Source organism: Galeopterus variegatus, unplaced genomic scaffold (assembly GCF_000696425.1).
Source record: "Galeopterus variegatus unplaced genomic scaffold, G_variegatus-3.0.2 Scaffold1665, whole genome shotgun sequence".
Lineage (NCBI taxonomy): Eukaryota > Metazoa > Chordata > Mammalia > Dermoptera > Cynocephalidae > Galeopterus > Galeopterus variegatus.
Genome location: NW_007727776.1, coordinates 151,219 through 169,763, shown reverse-complemented (window position 1 = coordinate 169,763; position 18,545 = coordinate 151,219). Strand labels below are relative to the sequence as shown.

Here is an 18,545-nt window from a genome sequence, read left to right as displayed (position 1 = left end):
TCTCATGTGTCTGTTGGCCTTTCGTATATCTTCCTTTGAGAAATGCCTATTTAGCTCTTTTGTCCATTTTTCAATTGGGTTATTTGTTTTTTGTTGTAAAGTTATTTGAGTTCCTTGTATATTCTGGATATTAATCCTTTGTCAGATGTATATTTTGCAAATATTTTCTCCCACTCTGTTGGTTGTCTTTTAACTCTGTTAATTGTTTTTTTTTTTTTTTGCTGTGCAGAAGCTTTTTAGTTTGATATAATCCCATTTGTTTATTTTTCCTTTGGTTGCCCGTGCTTTTGGGGTCATATGCATGAACGACTTCAGCTTTTTTTTTTCCTTTTTGTCTTTTTTTGTGACCGGCAACGGACCGCAACCCTCAGTGTTGCGCCCGTACTGGACCAGGACCGGCAACGGGATCACAACCCTCGGTGTTGCACCCGCACCTCGCTCAGCCAGTGAGCGGCCGGTCTGTATGTGGGATCCGAACCCTCGGCGGGAGCGCCGCCATGCTCCCAAGCAGCGCACTGTAGCAGTGTGCCACCGGGCCGGCCCAACTTCAGCTTTTTAAGGAACCTGACAGGATTTATTTGCCTCCAGATTTACCAAGAGACATTTTGGTTGCACTCATAGGGCAAGAATAATATTTGAGTGATAATATTTCAAATGTATAATCTTTCCAGGAACATGAAGGGTACAAAACTATACAAAACCAGCCTGTGCTCCCAAGGATCTTACAGCCTAACTGCATTACAAGACATTCATATTTAAAAAGATATAATATAAGGTAGTTTATGTTGAGCCAAATGAATGGCACAGCAATCGGGAGAGAATTTTTTTTTTCTAGAACTACAGAAGCCAAAGCCAATTTCATTTTTATTTTTTTCTCTTAGTACTTTTTTTTATTAGTTATGAATATTCATGACATACAAAGCTGATTGTCACCATTCGTGCCCAAGATGTGATGGCCAGATCCATACTGGCAGCATGCCCATTACTACAAATTGTGATTATACCCCATGTTCCCTACCCAGTTATCCCTGACCTCCCTCCCCCTCTTCCTTATCCCCACTCTACTTTGTATCCCTTGGTCTGCTCTCTCCCTCTGCAAGTCCAACACACCACTGTGGTCTTTCTTTCCCCTATTTTCTCTCTTAGCTCCCACTTATGAGTAAGAACATGTGGTATTTACCCCTCTGTGCTTTGCTTATTTCATTCAACACAAGTTTCTCCAAGCTCATCCATGTAGTTGCAAATGGGAGAATTTCATTCTTTTTTATGGCAGAGTAGTATTCCATGGTGTATATATACCACATTTTCCTCATCCATTTGTCCATCGATGGACATTTAGGTTGGTTCCATATCTTGGCTATTGTGAACAGAGCTGCCATGAACATGGGAGTGCAGGTATCCCTTCGACATGATGATTTCCATTCCTTTGGGTATATACCCAGAAGTGGGATTGCTGGATCATATGGAAGATGAATCTGTAGTTGTTTGAGAAATCTCCATACTATTTTCCATAGTGGCTGTACTAATTTACAGTCCCACCAACAGTGTAGGAACATTCCCTTTGGTAGAGAATTTAGAAGAGAATTAATTAATAAGATCAGGAAAGGTTCAAAGCTGTAAGACTTGAATTAGCCCTTCAAGAATATAGAATTTGGTTAGAGAGGAGATAAAGACATTCTGGGAGAGGGATTAGATGTAAGCAAAGATCTGTAACTAGAAATGTGCAAGGTGTGTTTTTGCTTGCCTTTTAGCTTAATGTTGTAATTAATAGTTCTTAGAAGTAGTTCTTTGTAATTGTGGAGGATTATATTGAATCAGTGTTTTAGTTTCTATGTACAAAAGTTACTGAGTGTTTTTTATTTCTCAACACAGCTACATTAGCAGTCCATGTAACCTGGAATGGCAGAGGGAAATGGTCTTCTTATCTGGTCATTTTTTTCAGGATCCATCGCCATTCTGAGAAATTTGATTTCGAAAAGTACTGTGTTGAAAAACTATATAATTTGAGGCCCTCAGTAATAAAATATTACCTACATGAGTCCTTGTTTTATACCAAGTGGGAAAAAGTGGTTGAATTCTCATGTTTACCTTTTTTAGTGATTTTATGACATGTACTTTTGAACCAGGCCATAGTCAGAGAGTTGTTATCTCAGTTTGACCAAATTTATTGAATAGTTTAAGATTCTGAAACACTTTCTTCTATTATAATTGTATTTAGAAAAAGGCTAATTTTCATAAGGAACAAATTCTACATGGATATAAAAGAGGGGAATAATTGATAAGGTATGAGAGAAAAAGAGAGTTTTGAACAGATCACTTAGATGAGGAAGATTTCTTGCATAATAGGAACTTGAAGAATAGAAGTGGTTTAGCAGATAGATTATCTAATGGTTTGAAATAATTTTCAAAGGTAGCTAAAGGTAAAATACACATCAGCCAGAAAGAAAAGAGCTATCTAGAATACCTTTGAACTAAATTTGAAAAAGAATCAAGGCCAATAAGAAGGTGGTGGTAGTCCAGGCAGGGATCTGATTTCAGATGATGAGATGGTAGCATGGATGATGGCTCTGTTATTGGTAATCGATCTAAACAATGCTATTGGAGTTAAAGCCTAAATGCCTTGTTTGGTGGTACTGTACTTGTGCTTCCGAGCTCCTCCTGGGCCATATTTGGCTATCTCCCCTTAGAATTCAGTACCCTTGGATCCTGCTGTATCCTGTGTTTTCCAGATCCTTGTGTGATTTCACAGTTTGTTTTTTGTTTCTTGATGATATCTGGAGGCTGAATGTATGTAAATAAGAATTAGGCTGACATAGAAAGTGTTTTGTGTCCCCTGTGATTCAGATCGCCTCAACCTCCCAAGTGTACTAGTCTTGAACAGCTGTGGAATAACCTGCGCAGGAGATGAAAAAGAAATTGCTGCCTTCTGTGCTCATGTGTCGGAGCTGGATCTTTCTGACAACAAGCTCAAAGACTGGCATGAGGTAAAGTTTTTATATTGCTGGACTTTGGTGAAAGGCAGCAATAACCATTGTATCATTGTTTATGTTATATATTCTGCTGAATTCTGGTTCTCACTTGAGATTCTTGTTTACATGTCTCAAGATAAATAACTGCATCAACACTATCTATGGTGATTTTTCAGTTAACTTTGTTATTGATAATCTGTTTTCCATCAATGTGAAAAGCACTGAGGAACTTTATTCCAGGCATCAGGAGGTTGATGAGTCTACAGAGGTTAAGACTGCTAACAGTGCATTAAATTTTCTACTATTTCACTAGTTTATATATTCTATGCTCATTCTCTGCTTCTACTTCAGTATTTATGACTCTAAATTGACATAAAATTGCTAGAGCTTGAAACAGATTATAAAAATATTTATTCTTGTTATTGAAATTTATTTAAAGTATTTTAGAACTTATATTATCAAGTCCCTTTGGTGGTTTGCCATAACTGATGTCTTTTGACCACAGAGTAAACTAAGTACACAAATAACAGTATTACAACATTCTCTCTTATTACTATACCAGTATATAACAGTACCTACCTGACTATGACATTACCTGACAGAAGCTACCCTGAAGAATAAGGGAAAAATAGTTCTTCCTACTTGGCTCTTTGTCCTGCCTTAATTTAGACTCTTATTTTTTGCTTCAACTGTTGGGAAAGTTTCCTAATGAGTTTTTGTGAGTCTGGCTTTATCCTTCTTTCTATAAGCTGTCTTCCACAGTGCTACCACAGACTCCTGTTAATAAATGAAGCACGAGTATGACACCATTCTGCATAAAGTCCTTCAGTTGCTTTGCATTGCCTAGAAACTAAGGTCTGAACTCTTTAAGGATGGACCTTCATCATATGGCCCTTTGCTATTTCTAGAACTTTATCTCTGTCTTTAGCCATATACTTTTACTTGTAGCTCATGATAAACTCTTGACATGAAAAGCTTCCTTGCTTTTATTCATTCTGAATCCACTGTCATCTTTCTCCTCTTGTCTATGTGGCCACTTGCTGTTTATCTTTCAATACTTGGTGCAAGTTGCTGGTCCTCTGTGATAGTTTCTCTGGCTTTCACTCAGACAGAGTCAGATTATCCCAGAGCACTGTACTGTACTGCTATGAAAGGATTTATCACAGTGTAGTATAATCATTTGGTTAGTTGACAGTTTTCCTACCAGACTATGAGCTTATTCAAAGGGGAGATTTTTATCTTTTTTATCATAAGTGCCCTGCATACTAGGTAGTCAAATGTTTATTGATTGTGTTAATGAGTAAATGATTATATCTTAAGGATTGACTAAGGCCACTTGCTCCAACTTTTCCTGTGATCGTAAGAAATACATTTAATATTTAGTTCTTCAGTTTGCTTACTTATAAGATGAGCTTGCTGATAAAATTAATCATTGAAACACTTTGTAGATATTGAATGCTATACAAATTCTAAGATAGCTTTCTTGTTTAAGCAGAATCTATCGATTATCTAGTTTTGTTCAACTTTTCTTATATTTAACTATTTACAAGTCTTAATCTGGTGACTGTGCTCTTGATTTTATTAGGATTTTTACTAAAATTCTTTGAGATTCATGTCATCTGATTTCTAAGTGATTTATTAATATATGCACTTTTATAGGGCTATTCTAAAAAGTAACCTCCATTTGTACATGTATTTATTTATTTACTCATCTAAACAACTAGTATATTTCACTGTTCAACAAATTACAGTCTGTGTCTTCTTGTCCTTTGAGACACTTGATTGCCATGTGTGCTCTATCCACACTGCACAAATGCAAAAAGAACTACCTTGTTAATCCTTTCTCCTCTACATTTCTCCTAGTAGTCCTGCTACCGAACCTGTGGTGAGATTTCTGGCCTGCATGGGTGATGAGTCAGACCAAATCTTCCTGTGAATCAGTTCAGCTCCTATGTTCACCGGTTGAGTCCCCTGAATTTGTTTCTTTGGGAGTATAAAATTTCACAAAAGTTTTGTGCTTTGTGCTTTGACCCGCACTTTGACCACGTACATAAGCTTTTTGCTAACTGATTGGAACAGTTTAATAGTGAGGTAGTTGCTACCTCAGAAGAAAGATGTATGTAATATGGGTCAGTACACAGAGTTTTCACTAGGTAATTCTACCTTTTCTGTGCTTAGACAAAGGTCTATATTAAATATTTCTCAGGCCACGTTGACATATAGCCAGAGGGTCATATATTTATTTGTTTCTCTATCTGCACCCTGTTTGTGTATTCCTGTATGTGTTCAATAATCTGTTTTCGGGCAGTTTTCAAGAAAAATTTTGTTGCTGCTACTTTCAGGTTTCTATTTTCCAATTTACTTTTGTTTTCATCTTTCCTTTTTATTCCTCCTTATCCTTAACTGTAGTTGATTCCAGTCTTCCAGACTATATATCAGAGCACAGACAGATGGGAGAAATACTGACAGCAAAAGAATATTGATTTTTAGAATCGATTAAACTCTTTGCCAGGCAGCACATGCCTCATAGGTCATCAGTTTTAAGGCATTACATTTCAACCCCATTACAGCCCATATATCTGATTACCAAAAAGATCATTTGTCCTTAACCATTAACTCAGTTTATTTCAGCCATTGATATAGTAATGTGGAACAAAATAGTATAGTTTGTTTTCTTAGTTTTTTGAATGGCCACTGATGTTATGAGTTCTGAGTAATCCTATGTAGTTTAAACTATTGGCTGCTGTATATCCAGAGGCTAAGGTAAACATGGGTGAGAAATTTGGGGGAGGCAAAGATTTGTCTTCACCCTTCTAAAACTGGGCACCTATGTGTAAAAAAATGCATTTTTTAGCTTTTAACTTGAATTTTTGGCTGAGTAGATATTTGGTTGACCTTTCCCCAAGGTATCTCTTTTTCTCCCCCCTTCCTTATCAAAACCATTTTATAAAAGAAATTAAACCAAGTAGTTGAGAGGAGGGAGGAATTAGCCACTCAGGTGAGTTAGAGAATAAAGGGGGTATAAATTATAGACTGTTACCTTAAAACCCTTTCCCAGTTTTTCTTAAATCTTTAGTCTCCTCCTTTTTAGGAGCTGGAGTGGAGGGTCCCCTATTAAATTATAGACTTGCGGAGACGCAAAAGGTGATCTGAGTTCATCTCCATGTTTCTGCACATGAGCATACTCGACTCATTCCAGCTGGAGGGGTCTTTTTAATTTTAATCTTATTTTTTTACATTAGTTGTCTGCTTTTTTTTTTTACAACTTTTTTTTTATAGTGGTAAATGTATATAACATAAGGACTGCCATTTTAAGCATTTTTAAACATACAATTGCATGGAATTAATGACATTCACAATGCTGTGTAACTACTACTTATATTTCCAAAACTTTTTCGTCGTCCTAAACATAGACTTTTATACCCATTAAGCAATAACTTCTCATTATTCCTTCCCCCCCTTTTCTGGTAACCTCTAATCTACTTCTCTGTCTGAGATTTTTTTTCTTTCTTTTTAATTTATTATTTCTAAATTGACCCATGATAATTGTTTATTTTTATGGAGCACAGTATGATATTTGGGTACATTTATACAGTGTGCAATGATCATATCAGGGTATTTAACATATACATGACTTCAAACATTTATCACCTTTTTGTACTGGGAACATTCGACCTTCTCTCAACTAGCTGCTTGAAGTTATACAGTAATTTGCTGTTGGCTATAGTTTCCCTATATATTTTTTTATCTCTCAACTAGCTGCTTGAAGTTATACAGTAATTTGCTGTTGGCTATAGTTTCCCTATATATTTTTTTATTTTTAGAATTTGAAAATGGTAGTAAATATTCTGTCCTAGAAATTCACGGAATATTTGTCAGCCTTAGATATTGGGGACATTTTTAGATTAATAGATTTATCTGTGTAATGAAAATCATATTTTCCTGAATCTTACCATTAATTTGAGGTTACCCCCAAAACTTCTTTATTTCAGCCCTTTAAAGAGATTATTTATTTGTAATATTTATTGTTTTTTCCTACTTGAATTATTAGATTCTAGTTCAATTTTATCTTTTTATATTCCAGGGCTAATGGGTCATTATTCTAAATCTTTATTCTCACTTTACAGTAGTGTAGATAAAGATTATGAAGATAATATCACATATCTGCTAGCCTTGGGAAATCTCCCAGAAATTGCTTCAAAACCCTTAAATTATCCATTTTTGAGTGTTCTCTATATTATAAAGATAAAATATGGGGGTGGTGGTTAGCAAAGGGTTTGTGATCCGTTTTTACTTAACTGGGGTTGTACTATAACTAGCAGTTATTTTTCATGCTTTAGTTGGAGCACAATTCCTTTTTTTTTTTTTTTTTTTTGCCCTTAAAAGAGGTAAAAGTATAGCTGGTCATCATCTTCTATATCAAAGTCCTTTGTATCATTAATACTCAGGTCATAGAATGCAGTACAGGGTTGGACCCTGCATGAACTGTTTAGCTGTGTTGTCATAGACTAAACTCCAAATTCTAGCCATTTATTACACAAATGTTTGGTACCATTTGATCACAAAAGGGGTCAAGCAAGCAAAAATGTGCAGGCTGGTGTAAATTCCTTCCACTTTAAGCAGAAGCCTAGTCTATTTTCTCTAAAAGGAAGCTCATTTCTTCATTTGTAAAATGAAGATAAAAATGGTACCCATTTCAAAGGGTTAGTGTGTGGAATAGATGAAATAAGGAATGTGAAGACCTTTTCCTCTGACATACTTCTCTGAACCTTCTTGAAATCAATCTACTTCTCACTGATTTTAGAGCTCCCGAACTGAATGTGCCCAGTAGATCTGATGTAAAGTATAGATTACTTTTCCTTTCTACCCACAGTTCTCCCTCTGGATTTGCCTTTGGCATTATCTCTGGAGCTCTGAATAGAAACAGATATCTAGGTCCCAACCCTGAAGCTTGTCCCACCTGTAAAGCTTCTGATTCATTAATTTATGGTGGTACCTGGGAGTCCGTGAATTTTTAAAATTCTACCAATGATTCTGATGGATAGCCAGGGTTGAAATATTGGTTCATACTCTACTTATATTAGTAGTAATAGTTTACTTATGGGATGATTTTGTGCCATTAATTTATTCAATAAATGTTAAGTGCCCACTATGTTGTAATGAAGTAGGTAAGTACTACTGCTGCTTTCATAGAGTTTACATGCTATTGGTGGGCAGGTAAGGAAACAAGTTTCAAAAAGATGTGCCGATTGCTGTGCTAAGTGCATTACATGTGTATCTATCTCATTTAATCTGACCAACAATCCTGTAAAAGAAATGGGTACTATTTTTCTTATTTTACAAATGAGGACACTGAGATTTGGAAAAGTGAAGTAACTTGTCTGAAACCACACAGCTAGGAAGTGTTCGAACCCAGATTTTCCAACTCTAAAACAAGTCCTAACTACTTTTTTCTGCTCCCTTTCTCCTAACTTTTAGTTACCACATTGCCTGGCTGTTTGATGCGTAATATATTTTTAGGGCACCTAGCATTTATTTCATACTTATTTTAAGCTAGTATTTCTCACAGATTGTGCCAATCATTCTTCCAGTTGTCTTTATTAATTTTTTTCTGGTTATATTTATGATGTACTGGTTGTGGTATTGGAAAGAACAACGGCTCAGGTTTTTAAATCCCAGATTTGGCTTTTGTGACTGTGAGATCTTACCAAAATTATGTAACATCTCCAGCCTCAGTTTCCTCATTTATTAAAATGAAATTAATATTATTTATTTTGCAAGTTGTTTTGAGAATTTAATGAGATAAGCTATATCATTAGAGACTAAGCACTATACAGAACAAATAGGTATGATTTGTAATGCTCTTTTCCTTTTTTATCCTTTTTATATACCAAGTTGCTAGCTAAATTGTTAAATTGATGATCATGTTTTCTCTTTCATTATATAGTTATGGGTGCTTTTTGTTTTTGAGTATATATATTTTAGTGTTTTGTACATCTTTGAACCAAATTGCAACTGTGTTCTAAGTGATTGTGATTGTGCAGTCAATTTTGAATACATGAATTGTTAGGTGTTTTTTTTAAAAAACCTTTAAGTCACCTTAATGTTGTGCTGAGAAGAGGAAGGAGATATTCAAAGGGAATTACATAACCCAGTCTCAGCTTTTTACAAACTTATAGCCTAAAATGTCATCTGAACTATCTTTTCCCCATTTATGAAAGACACCATCATATAGAGAAGAATCAGAAACCTTGCCAAAGGCAACATAAGAAATCTTTCTTTTGTACCCTTAATTGTCAGTTATGTCATTATTTCATAGAAAGAAATTAAATCGTTTGCCAAGATTTGTTGAAATCATTTGTGTCCCTCTGTGGGTACCATCACTAAATAGGACTCCCTGATGTAAATGGCCCCTTGCCTGGAGACCCGTTCACTTAAGGACTTCTTAAGCATTCTTGCTATTTAAAAGCTCTGATTACTGCCTGATATGCTTTTCTTTTTTTCTCCCTAGGTCAGTAAAATTGTGTCAAATGTTCCCCAGTTGGAGTTTCTAAACCTGAGTTCCAATCCTCTGAATTTGTCGGTTTTAGAAAGAACATGTGCTGGGTCCTTCTCTGGGGTTCGCAAACTTGTCCTCAACAACAGCAAAGCTTCTTGGGAGACAGTCCACACGATACTGCAGGAGTTACCAGAGTAAGCCTAGAGAGCATGAGGGCGAGGGAACTATGTTGCCGTCTGTGTTAGTACGTAGAATTACTGCTGATCTCCCTTCTCAGAAATGCTAGAACTGCAGATTGAATGGAGAAAAGCATTTGAAAAGTGAAGTTGTTAGGATGAGGGTGTGAGGGTAATCTAGTAGCATTTCCAATGGAATACTTGTTCAGTGTTGGGTAGCACCAAGACATAGGATATGTCATCCTTTGGCTAGAAAATACCCCTGAGAAACACTTATCACTTCTAGATCAACTCAGCCTTTCTCCATTTTAATCTTCTAATTACTTGATTTAAGAATTTTGCCTCAGCCCTTTTGTTTGGGAGGAAAAAATCATAGTATCTCTAAAATATGTTAACATTCAGTTGATTAAGTACCTAGCTGACCTGATGGGAAAATTAACCTGGTATTCTTTTCAGTAATTTAAGAAAGAAATTATTCTTTTGTTTGTTAGTTTAGAAATGCCTTATTATGTTTTGTGTGTGCAAAGGGAGTAGTTTAAAGACATACATGAAGCTCTAGTTTCTTTGACTGTCTAAATATGGAAATTATCACAGCTCTTCAGAATCTCATCTCACCCTACTTACTCCATCTTAATTTCTCACTCACTGTAATAAGGTTGTTTCCTCACTGCATGCAACATGGCATGGCATAGAATGAGTTCTTAAGTCCTGGTTCCACTTACTAACCATATGACCTTTGATAAGCTACTTAACTCCCTTGTGCTCAGTTTCCTTGTCTGTAATATAGTCATAATTGTATTTGCTTTGCAGAAGTAGAAGTAAAATCTGTAATGTACCTGGCACAGGGCCTGCACAGGGTAGGAATTAAATAAATGATAGTTGTTTCTATTTCTAAACATTTGTTCATGTTGTTTCTGGAATTTTCTGTCTCCTCTCAACTTATGGAAGTTCATCCTCCCTTCAGTGCCATTCATCCTTTCGTGATTATTCTATCTACAATTTCAATTTCATTTCTATATGACCTACTATTGTACTTACAGTCAGTGATACTTAATTTAGCACTTAATTATATAAACAAAAAAATAATTTAGTGCTAGCTTATATCCTTCCCTGCTGTTTTATGTACATTAGGTTTTGTTTTCCCAGCTATACTTTGAACCTCAGGAAGATATCTTTGTATTTTCTCTATAGTATCTAGCATAGTCTCACATGTACTAGGCACTTATTTACTGAATAAATGAAAATAAGTGTAAAGTAGAAACTAAACTGCTTTAAACAATGAAATATTTCCTTTTTTCTCTGCAGTTTGGAGGAGCTCTTCCTGTGCCTTAATGACTATGAAACAGTGTCTTGTCCTTCTATTTGCTGTCATTCTCTTAAGCTACTACATATTACAGACAATAACCTCCAAGACTGGACTGAAATACGAAAGTTAGGAGTTATGTTTCCTTCACTGGATACCCTTGTCCTGGCCAACAATCATTTGAATGCTATTGAGGAGCCTGATGATTCATTGGCCAGATTGTTTCCTAATCTGCGATCCATCAGCCTCCACAAGTCAGGTGAGGTTCAGGATTATTCTCATTCTACATGCAAATTGATCTGAGCTTATGCATGAAATACAATGAAAGTATATTTCTTTCAGTCATAGCTTTGCCTTTTTCTAGGATGAATTTTCAGCATGACATGCAGATGCCTACTGGTTAAACTTAAGGCATTTATTTTCATAAATGCTCTGATAAATATTAAATAGCATAGCATTATATTAGCAATTTAAATTTTACATGTTTAAAGGGTCATGCTGTTAAAGAAATGAAATGGAATTGATGAATTGGATAGTAAAAGGCAAAGTAAAAAGAATGCAAAGAATAGCAAACTAGAGTATTTTATCTGGACTTAGATTAAGGAATGCCAACCTGTTATGCCTTTTTAAATGCTCACTTTTCTAGTAACTGTATATCATTAATTGCCAGTTTATTGCAATCTGATCTTGTGTACCACTGGAATGATTATATTTAGCTTATTTCATGTTTTTAATTAGTAAACTTTGTTTTTAGAGCAGTTTTAGGTTCACAGCAAAATTCAGCAGAAAGTACAGAGTTCCCATATGCCCCTAGTCCCACACAGCCCAGCCTCACCCACTGTCAACATCTCACATCAGAATGGTGTGTATCTTGGGCCGGCCCGGTGGCGCACTGCTACAGTGCGCCGCTTGGGAGCGCGGTGGCGCTCCCGCCGAGGGTTCGGATCCCACATACAGACTGGCCGCTCACTGGCTGAGCGAGGTGTGGGCGCAACACCAAGGGTTGCAATCCCGTTGCCGGTCCCGGTCCGGTACAGGCGCGACACTGAGGGTTGCGATCCGTTGCCAGTCACAAAAAAAGACAAAAAAGGAAAAAAAAAAAAAAAAAAGAATGGTGTGTATCTTTACCACTTCAATCAGTGAACCTACATTGACACACCATTATCACTCAAAGTTCATAGTTTACATTAGGATTTCACTCGTGGTGTTGTACATTTTATGGGTTTTGACAAATGTGTAATGACTTGTATCCACCATTGTAGTATTGCACAGAATAGTTTCACTGCCCTAAAAATCCTCTGTGCTTCGCCTATTTATCTTTCCTTCCCCCCACCCCCTGGCAACCACTGATCTTTTTACTGTCTCCATAGTTTTGCCTCTTCCAGAATGTGATCTAGTTGGAATCATACAGCATGTAGCCTTTTCAGATTGACTTCTTTCACTTACGAGTATGCATTTAAGTCCTCCATGTTTTTTTTATGGAGATCATTTCTTTTTAGCACTGAATGATATTCTGTTTTCTGGTTATACCACAGTTAATTTATCCACTCTACTCACAGAAGGACATCTTGGTTACTTCCAAGTTTTGGCAGTTATAAATAAAACTGCTATAAACATCTCTGTACAGGTTTTGTGTGGACATAAGTTTTCAATTCATTTGGGTAAATACCAAGGAGTGTGATTGCTGGATTATATGGTAAGATGTTTAGCTTTGTAAGATATCACCAAACTGTCTTCCCAAGTGGCTGTAGCATTTTGCATTTCCACTAGCAAGTTCCTTTTGTTCTATATCCTCACCAGCATTTGGTGGTGTTAGTGTTTTGGATTTTGACCATTCTGATAGGTGTATTGTGGTATCTCATTGTTGTTTTAATATGCAATTCCTTAATGACATATGATGTTGAACAACTATTCATATGCTTACTTGCCATCTGTATATCTCTTTGGTGATGTATCTGTTCAGGTCTTTTGCCCATTTTTTAGTCAGGTTATTCCTTTTCTTATATTGCTGAGTTTTAAGAGTTCTTTGTATATTTTGGATAACAGTCCTTTATCAGATGTGTCTTTTGTAAATACAGTCTTCCAGTCTGCTGCTTTTCTTCTTATTCTCTTGCTATTGTCTTTCAGCCTATTTCTTAAAATACCTATTAATTAAAAATAACTCTAACCTACAACTGAAAAAGCATAAATGTAGTTTAATTCACTGTAGAGGTTATAAGCATGGGAAATAAGTTTTTAAAAACAGTATTTTACACAAGGAACCTATTTATTTAACAACTCAACATCCCTTAAGCTAACTCTGACCTTCCTCCTAGCTAGAAATGCCACTCTTAGGGAAGAGGATGGTTGTGACTTGGGATAGTTATATATCAGTCCTCATAAATTGCTCCTCTGCCTTTGCCCTTGATGAAAGTTGATAGAAAAAGAAAGGTACTGTGTTGTTCTCTGAAATGGATTAAATGTGTTGTGAAATCGACCAGCTCTATTACAGGAATATTTTTCCTACTTGAAAGCCCTACCGGACTTCGAAGTCAGGTGTTGACTTGGATGATACATTTGCTCACAGCCATGGGGAGAGTTTCATGTTAGGACTAAAAATCTTAATTTGTTGCATATTCTCTTTACCCAAAGGTTCAGGGTTTTTGTTTTTGTTTGTTTGTTTTAAAATTTGGATCTGTTTCCCCAGTCACCAAAATGAGGACTGTATGAAAGTGATATTTCATTTCTAGTTCTATGGACCTTGCTCATTTTAGAATTTGTCAGGTAACAATGTGAGTATGTCAGTATCCACTCTGATCAATAGTTATATTCTATGATTCTATATTTGAGTGAAATGAGTTAGTCATATCACTTTAAAATTATGTAATCATGGCATACATCCCAATTATTGAAACCATCAGTGAGCCTCTTCGTTAGCCATTTTGGTTAACAATTGATAGATAAGAGGATGTTGGAGAATAAGGCTCTCTCTCCTTGACCGCTGGGATGACAGAGATAGCAGAGGCTATGGGGAAGTTTTTATGGTGTTTAACTGTATTTCATTCTTTACTTGGACAAAGAAAACTTTCAGTTTTTCTAGTTTATGATCATTTTAACATTTCAGAAATAATTTAACCAAAGTAATTTTTTTTTTGCTATGTTTATCTTCTTGTGTGCTTTTCTGGATTTATTTAAACAATGTATTTCTCAAACTAGGTTTGCAGTCCTGGGAAGACATTGACAAACTCAATTCATTCCCCAAACTTGAAGAAGTGAGATTATTAGGAATTCCTCTTCTGCAGCCATATACTACTGAGGAGCGAAGGAAATTGGTGGTAGCCAGGTCTGTTGTCCTGATTCTTCCGCTTTCTTTTTGCAAGGCCTTATTGTTCCATTAAAGGGATAATTCTATTTGGGGTAGTGCATATGAGTTTATCCATCTTTTGAGCAGACTGTGCTTGAAGGAGTTGCTTCTGTAGCTCCAATTTCTGGATGAAAAGGAATGCAAGTGATGAGGAAAATATGAAGTGTAACTGGCCTTCTGTGACCACTGAAAAATTCCCTCACAAATGTATTCTATTTTTATGCCTTTCTATACTTAGAATAATTGAAGTTCTGTTTTGGATTGATCACAAAGTAAAAGTACATATAAAAAGGGAATAATTTCCTATTGTAGTTGTCCTTATTTTCTCTGTTAGCATAGTGGCCATTTAAAGCATAAATACCTGAAAATTGAGCTATTTTATTAGTGTAAAACTTGAGAGAGCAACATCTGTGTTTCTTCTTGAATATAGATTGACTTAAGTATGACTATCATTACTTTTATCTTCTTATTCTGACTCCGCCTATCTTTCGTGTCTCAGACTCTGCCTCCACAGACTGCTAGAATTTCCCAGGAGTGTTTATTTTTATATGAACCTTTAGCAGAAATAAGATTTTGGCTAAAATGAAAAAGGCCATGGAGCTTTGCTTCATTCTCTTTGTATACTATACATAGTAGTTTCGAAAGGTGAACAGTAGGCTTTAAGGCTCCCTAAAGAAGAGAGGTTCTTTAAATGGAGTATTGATCTTTCTGACCAACTAACACCTAGCAGATCCTTACTGCTTTGCAGTTGTTAACATATGCATTAACATCTCACTGAAGAAATAAATGTCAACATGCTTTTTTTTTTTAAAGAAGAATAAGGCTCGCAGTAGGCCTCGTACTTTATTTTCTCTACATAATTCTTTTGTAAATATAATAATTAATTCCTGAATTATATAACCAAATTGTACTGACCACTCTCTAGACCTGTGCTGTTTAATATGATAGCCACTAGCCATGTGTAGCTATGAGCACTTGAAATGTGTTGTAAGTGTAGACACTGGATTTGAAATACTTCATAAGAATAAAATAATGTGAAATATCTTATTAATTATTTTTTAATAATGATTACATGTTGAAATTATTGTATACCAGATATATTGGGTTAAATAAAATATATTATTAAAATTAATTTTACCTGTTTTATTTTTAATTGTAAAAACGTTCTAGAGAATTTAAATTCTCTACTAGAGAATTTAAAATTACATATGTGGCCTGCATTATATCTATTTAGGTTGGACAGTGCTGCCTAGAGTAAGTATTATTTTGAAAGGTGAGGTATGATATTTTCACATCCAAAAATTAAACTAGATGATTTTGAGCCCTTTTGTACTACTTTAATTGAGACAGTAGTTGTACACAAGCAGAACTACGTAAAATGTGTTCTTTCAAGAGACTAAGACTGGGTCTCAAACCAATTACATTATCTCTGAAGCTAAATATTTTTAGTATCTTAAAATGTCTGTATTTTGGTTTTAACTTATAGATTACCATCAGTTTCCAAACTTAATGGCAGTGTTGTTACCGATGGTGAACGAGAAGATTCTGAGAGATTTTTTATTCGTTACTATGTGGATGTTCCACAGGAAGAAGTGCCATTCAGGTAAAAAAAATCCCTCATAAGCTTAGCAACATACTTCAGAGAGTGTTGAGGCAACTTAAGAACTATTGTTTTACAAAATTTAATAATTTGTTATTCGTTCCTTCTTAGAGGACTTTGGTCATAGGTTTTTTAAAAAAAGGAAAAAACACAAAAACAAACCTACTTTATCTCACTTTCCACTGTGTATTTCTTTTAGCCTTGCACTTGTTAAGTGCATTAAGAATGATTGGGTAAGTATTTTAACTAATTCCAGTAGTTCCCATTGCATACTCTATGTGTTCGATTCCTTTTCTGATCCTCTTTTCTGGGGGCACATTTTCACCTACACTCATAGTTAGTCTCTATTCATATTGCATCTGCTTTTAGGATGTGCTAAGTTCTTCAGTTTGGAAAATTTGGCAAACGTACAGTAGGTTCACAAAATAGAGAAAAGGACTGGAAAATAGGCTCGTGAGGTAATATTAAAGGAATTGGGATGGTTAAGTGTGAAGAGTAATGCAGAGGGCTAAATTAGTAATTATCTTTTAGTGTATGAAGAATTAATAAATATCGTTTGGTGAAGAACTACCTTTAATGCTCTGTAAATAAAAAAGGAAATGGAGCAGTTACGATATAGGCAATTATACAAGAAAGAAAAAAAAATGCCCTTGAAAACAGGTTTCTAGGTGTTGGTAGCTAGAACTAGTTACCGAAAAAGTTATATACTTTTCTTCCTTAATGACTTCAAGGATAAGATGAGTAATTTGACAAGAGGAGTTTCAGATAAACAGGATGGAAATTAGGGCTAAATGTGAGTCGAGTTAGTTGGTTCTCCAGTTACTAATGTCTGTGAGTCTAATTTATTCTTATTGAGCATATCTATTTTTCCCACAAAGTTCTCTATTATTTATAGACTGTTTGGCTCAACCAGTGCTGTATACAAAGACTTTGTGGTATTATTAGTAGTGTTTTAAAACATGAACATTTAAAAAATTAGACAAATTAAGTAAAGATTTTTAAGATAACTTTTAAAAATTAGTTAAGAACAGCCAGGTAGGGGGAAATAGATATTACTATATCTTTTAATACAACCTAGACATATTAAGTTAAACCATATGGAAATTTTTTAGGTAAAAAATTGTGTCTAATATTATAGTAATATCTATAGTTTCATTTGGTTCAGTCTAACATAGTAATGAAAGAGGTAAATATTCTGACTTTCACTGTAAGTCTGTTGTGCCTTGAACCTAAGTTATGGGGATTTGACCTTAAAATTGTCTTTATTTAAGCTATCTTATACACGTAGAATAGCAGATGCTCTACCTAAGTCTTGAATTCTTCATGCCCTTCACATTGTTCTATTCGTGGCAGCACTCTCTCAGTCACCTAGAGCATGTCACATGACCACAGGTGATAATTAGTTCTTTCACTACTTCATGACAAGGGCTTACAGAATTTCTTCCATGAACACTGATCGGATGGATATTCACTGACCTCCTCTAGGCCAGAAACCAATCCCAGATTTCCCTCAATTACCTGAGAGAGTATTGCCTGTAATCCACTCCCTGTAGCAATATCTTAGTGCAAACAACAGAAATCAACTCTGGCTAAGTTAAGTAGGATAGGAATTTAGTAAAAGAATAATAAATACCATGTAGGTCACAGAATTGACAAGAAGATTAGAGAATTAGGCTTGGGCAGGATTGATGGGAAGCAAGGCACAGTCAAGATTTCTGTATATCACTGTGCAAATGTTATGCTTCTAACACTGGTCATTAGACAGTCATCAGCAAGCTGTTGGACTTCATTGCCTTGGCCAATTACAGACAATTATATGTCTTTGAATTCTTGACTCTTCCANTATATATATATATATATATAATCTGTAGAGTGAATTGTTTTCTGTCCCTTATGTCCTAAAGTACATCTGTACTAGTTGGTGTTCCTGAATACACATCATAGAAACCAACTTTGATTAACTTTAATCAGGAGAGGAAATTATTGGAAGGATATTGGGAAACTAAAAGAATTGTTAGGCAGAATGAAGAACCAGGCTTAAGCAGGAACCAAGGGAAGCAAGGATAGTCATGGATTCAGTTCATATTCTGCTTCCTTTATCACTGCTGGCACTGTCATCTCTAGATACTGCAGTGCTGGACTTCACCATTGTGTCATTGGATTCCCCTATGAGCACTAAAAATAGTCTCTTACTGACTTTTTTTTTTTTTTTTCATTAAAATATATTAAGTACCTACTATATGACTGGTGCTGTTCTGGGTGTAGTTAACAAAAATGAACACAGTCCTACTTTGATGGAGCTCATATTGTAATAGGATCCCTCACTGATCTATATTTCTTTCCCCAAGCGTCGAAAATTTGCATGGGACCAACTGATTGGCTGTGTCTACAATATGTACCCACATTGTGTCCTAAGACATCAAGAGAGGGATTATCTGCTCCATGTTGGCTTCTGCAGTGAGAGGCAGAATCTTGTTTCCCCTGATCTTGAGACTTTTCCCCCAAATAGGAACAATTCAGCAAAAACAACGTACTGTAGTCTGCTACTTGGACTCCTTAACATATATGCATACTTTTTCCCAATAGTTATATAAAAAAAACTTGTTCTTATGTGCCTTAATGCATTCCTTGTACAAATGAAAACACATTTCTCTC

At 35.5% G+C, this 18,545-nt stretch overlaps 1 protein-coding gene across 1 annotated transcript in view; it reads left to right on the top strand.

Moving 5' to 3' along the window:
* The window catches only part of TBCEL (tubulin folding cofactor E-like), an 80,100-nt gene that overhangs the window by 37,052 nt on the left and 24,503 nt on the right, over nt 1-18,545 (top strand). Inside the window, exons 3-7 of the mRNA XM_008578338.1 lie at nt 2,845-2,984; nt 9,481-9,662; nt 10,950-11,206; nt 14,143-14,269; nt 15,777-15,893. Of these exons, the coding sequence (XP_008576560.1) occupies nt 2,845-2,984; nt 9,481-9,662; nt 10,950-11,206; nt 14,143-14,269; nt 15,777-15,893 (823 nt within the window). The remainder of the gene's footprint in view (nt 1-2,844; nt 2,985-9,480; nt 9,663-10,949; nt 11,207-14,142; nt 14,270-15,776; nt 15,894-18,545) is intronic.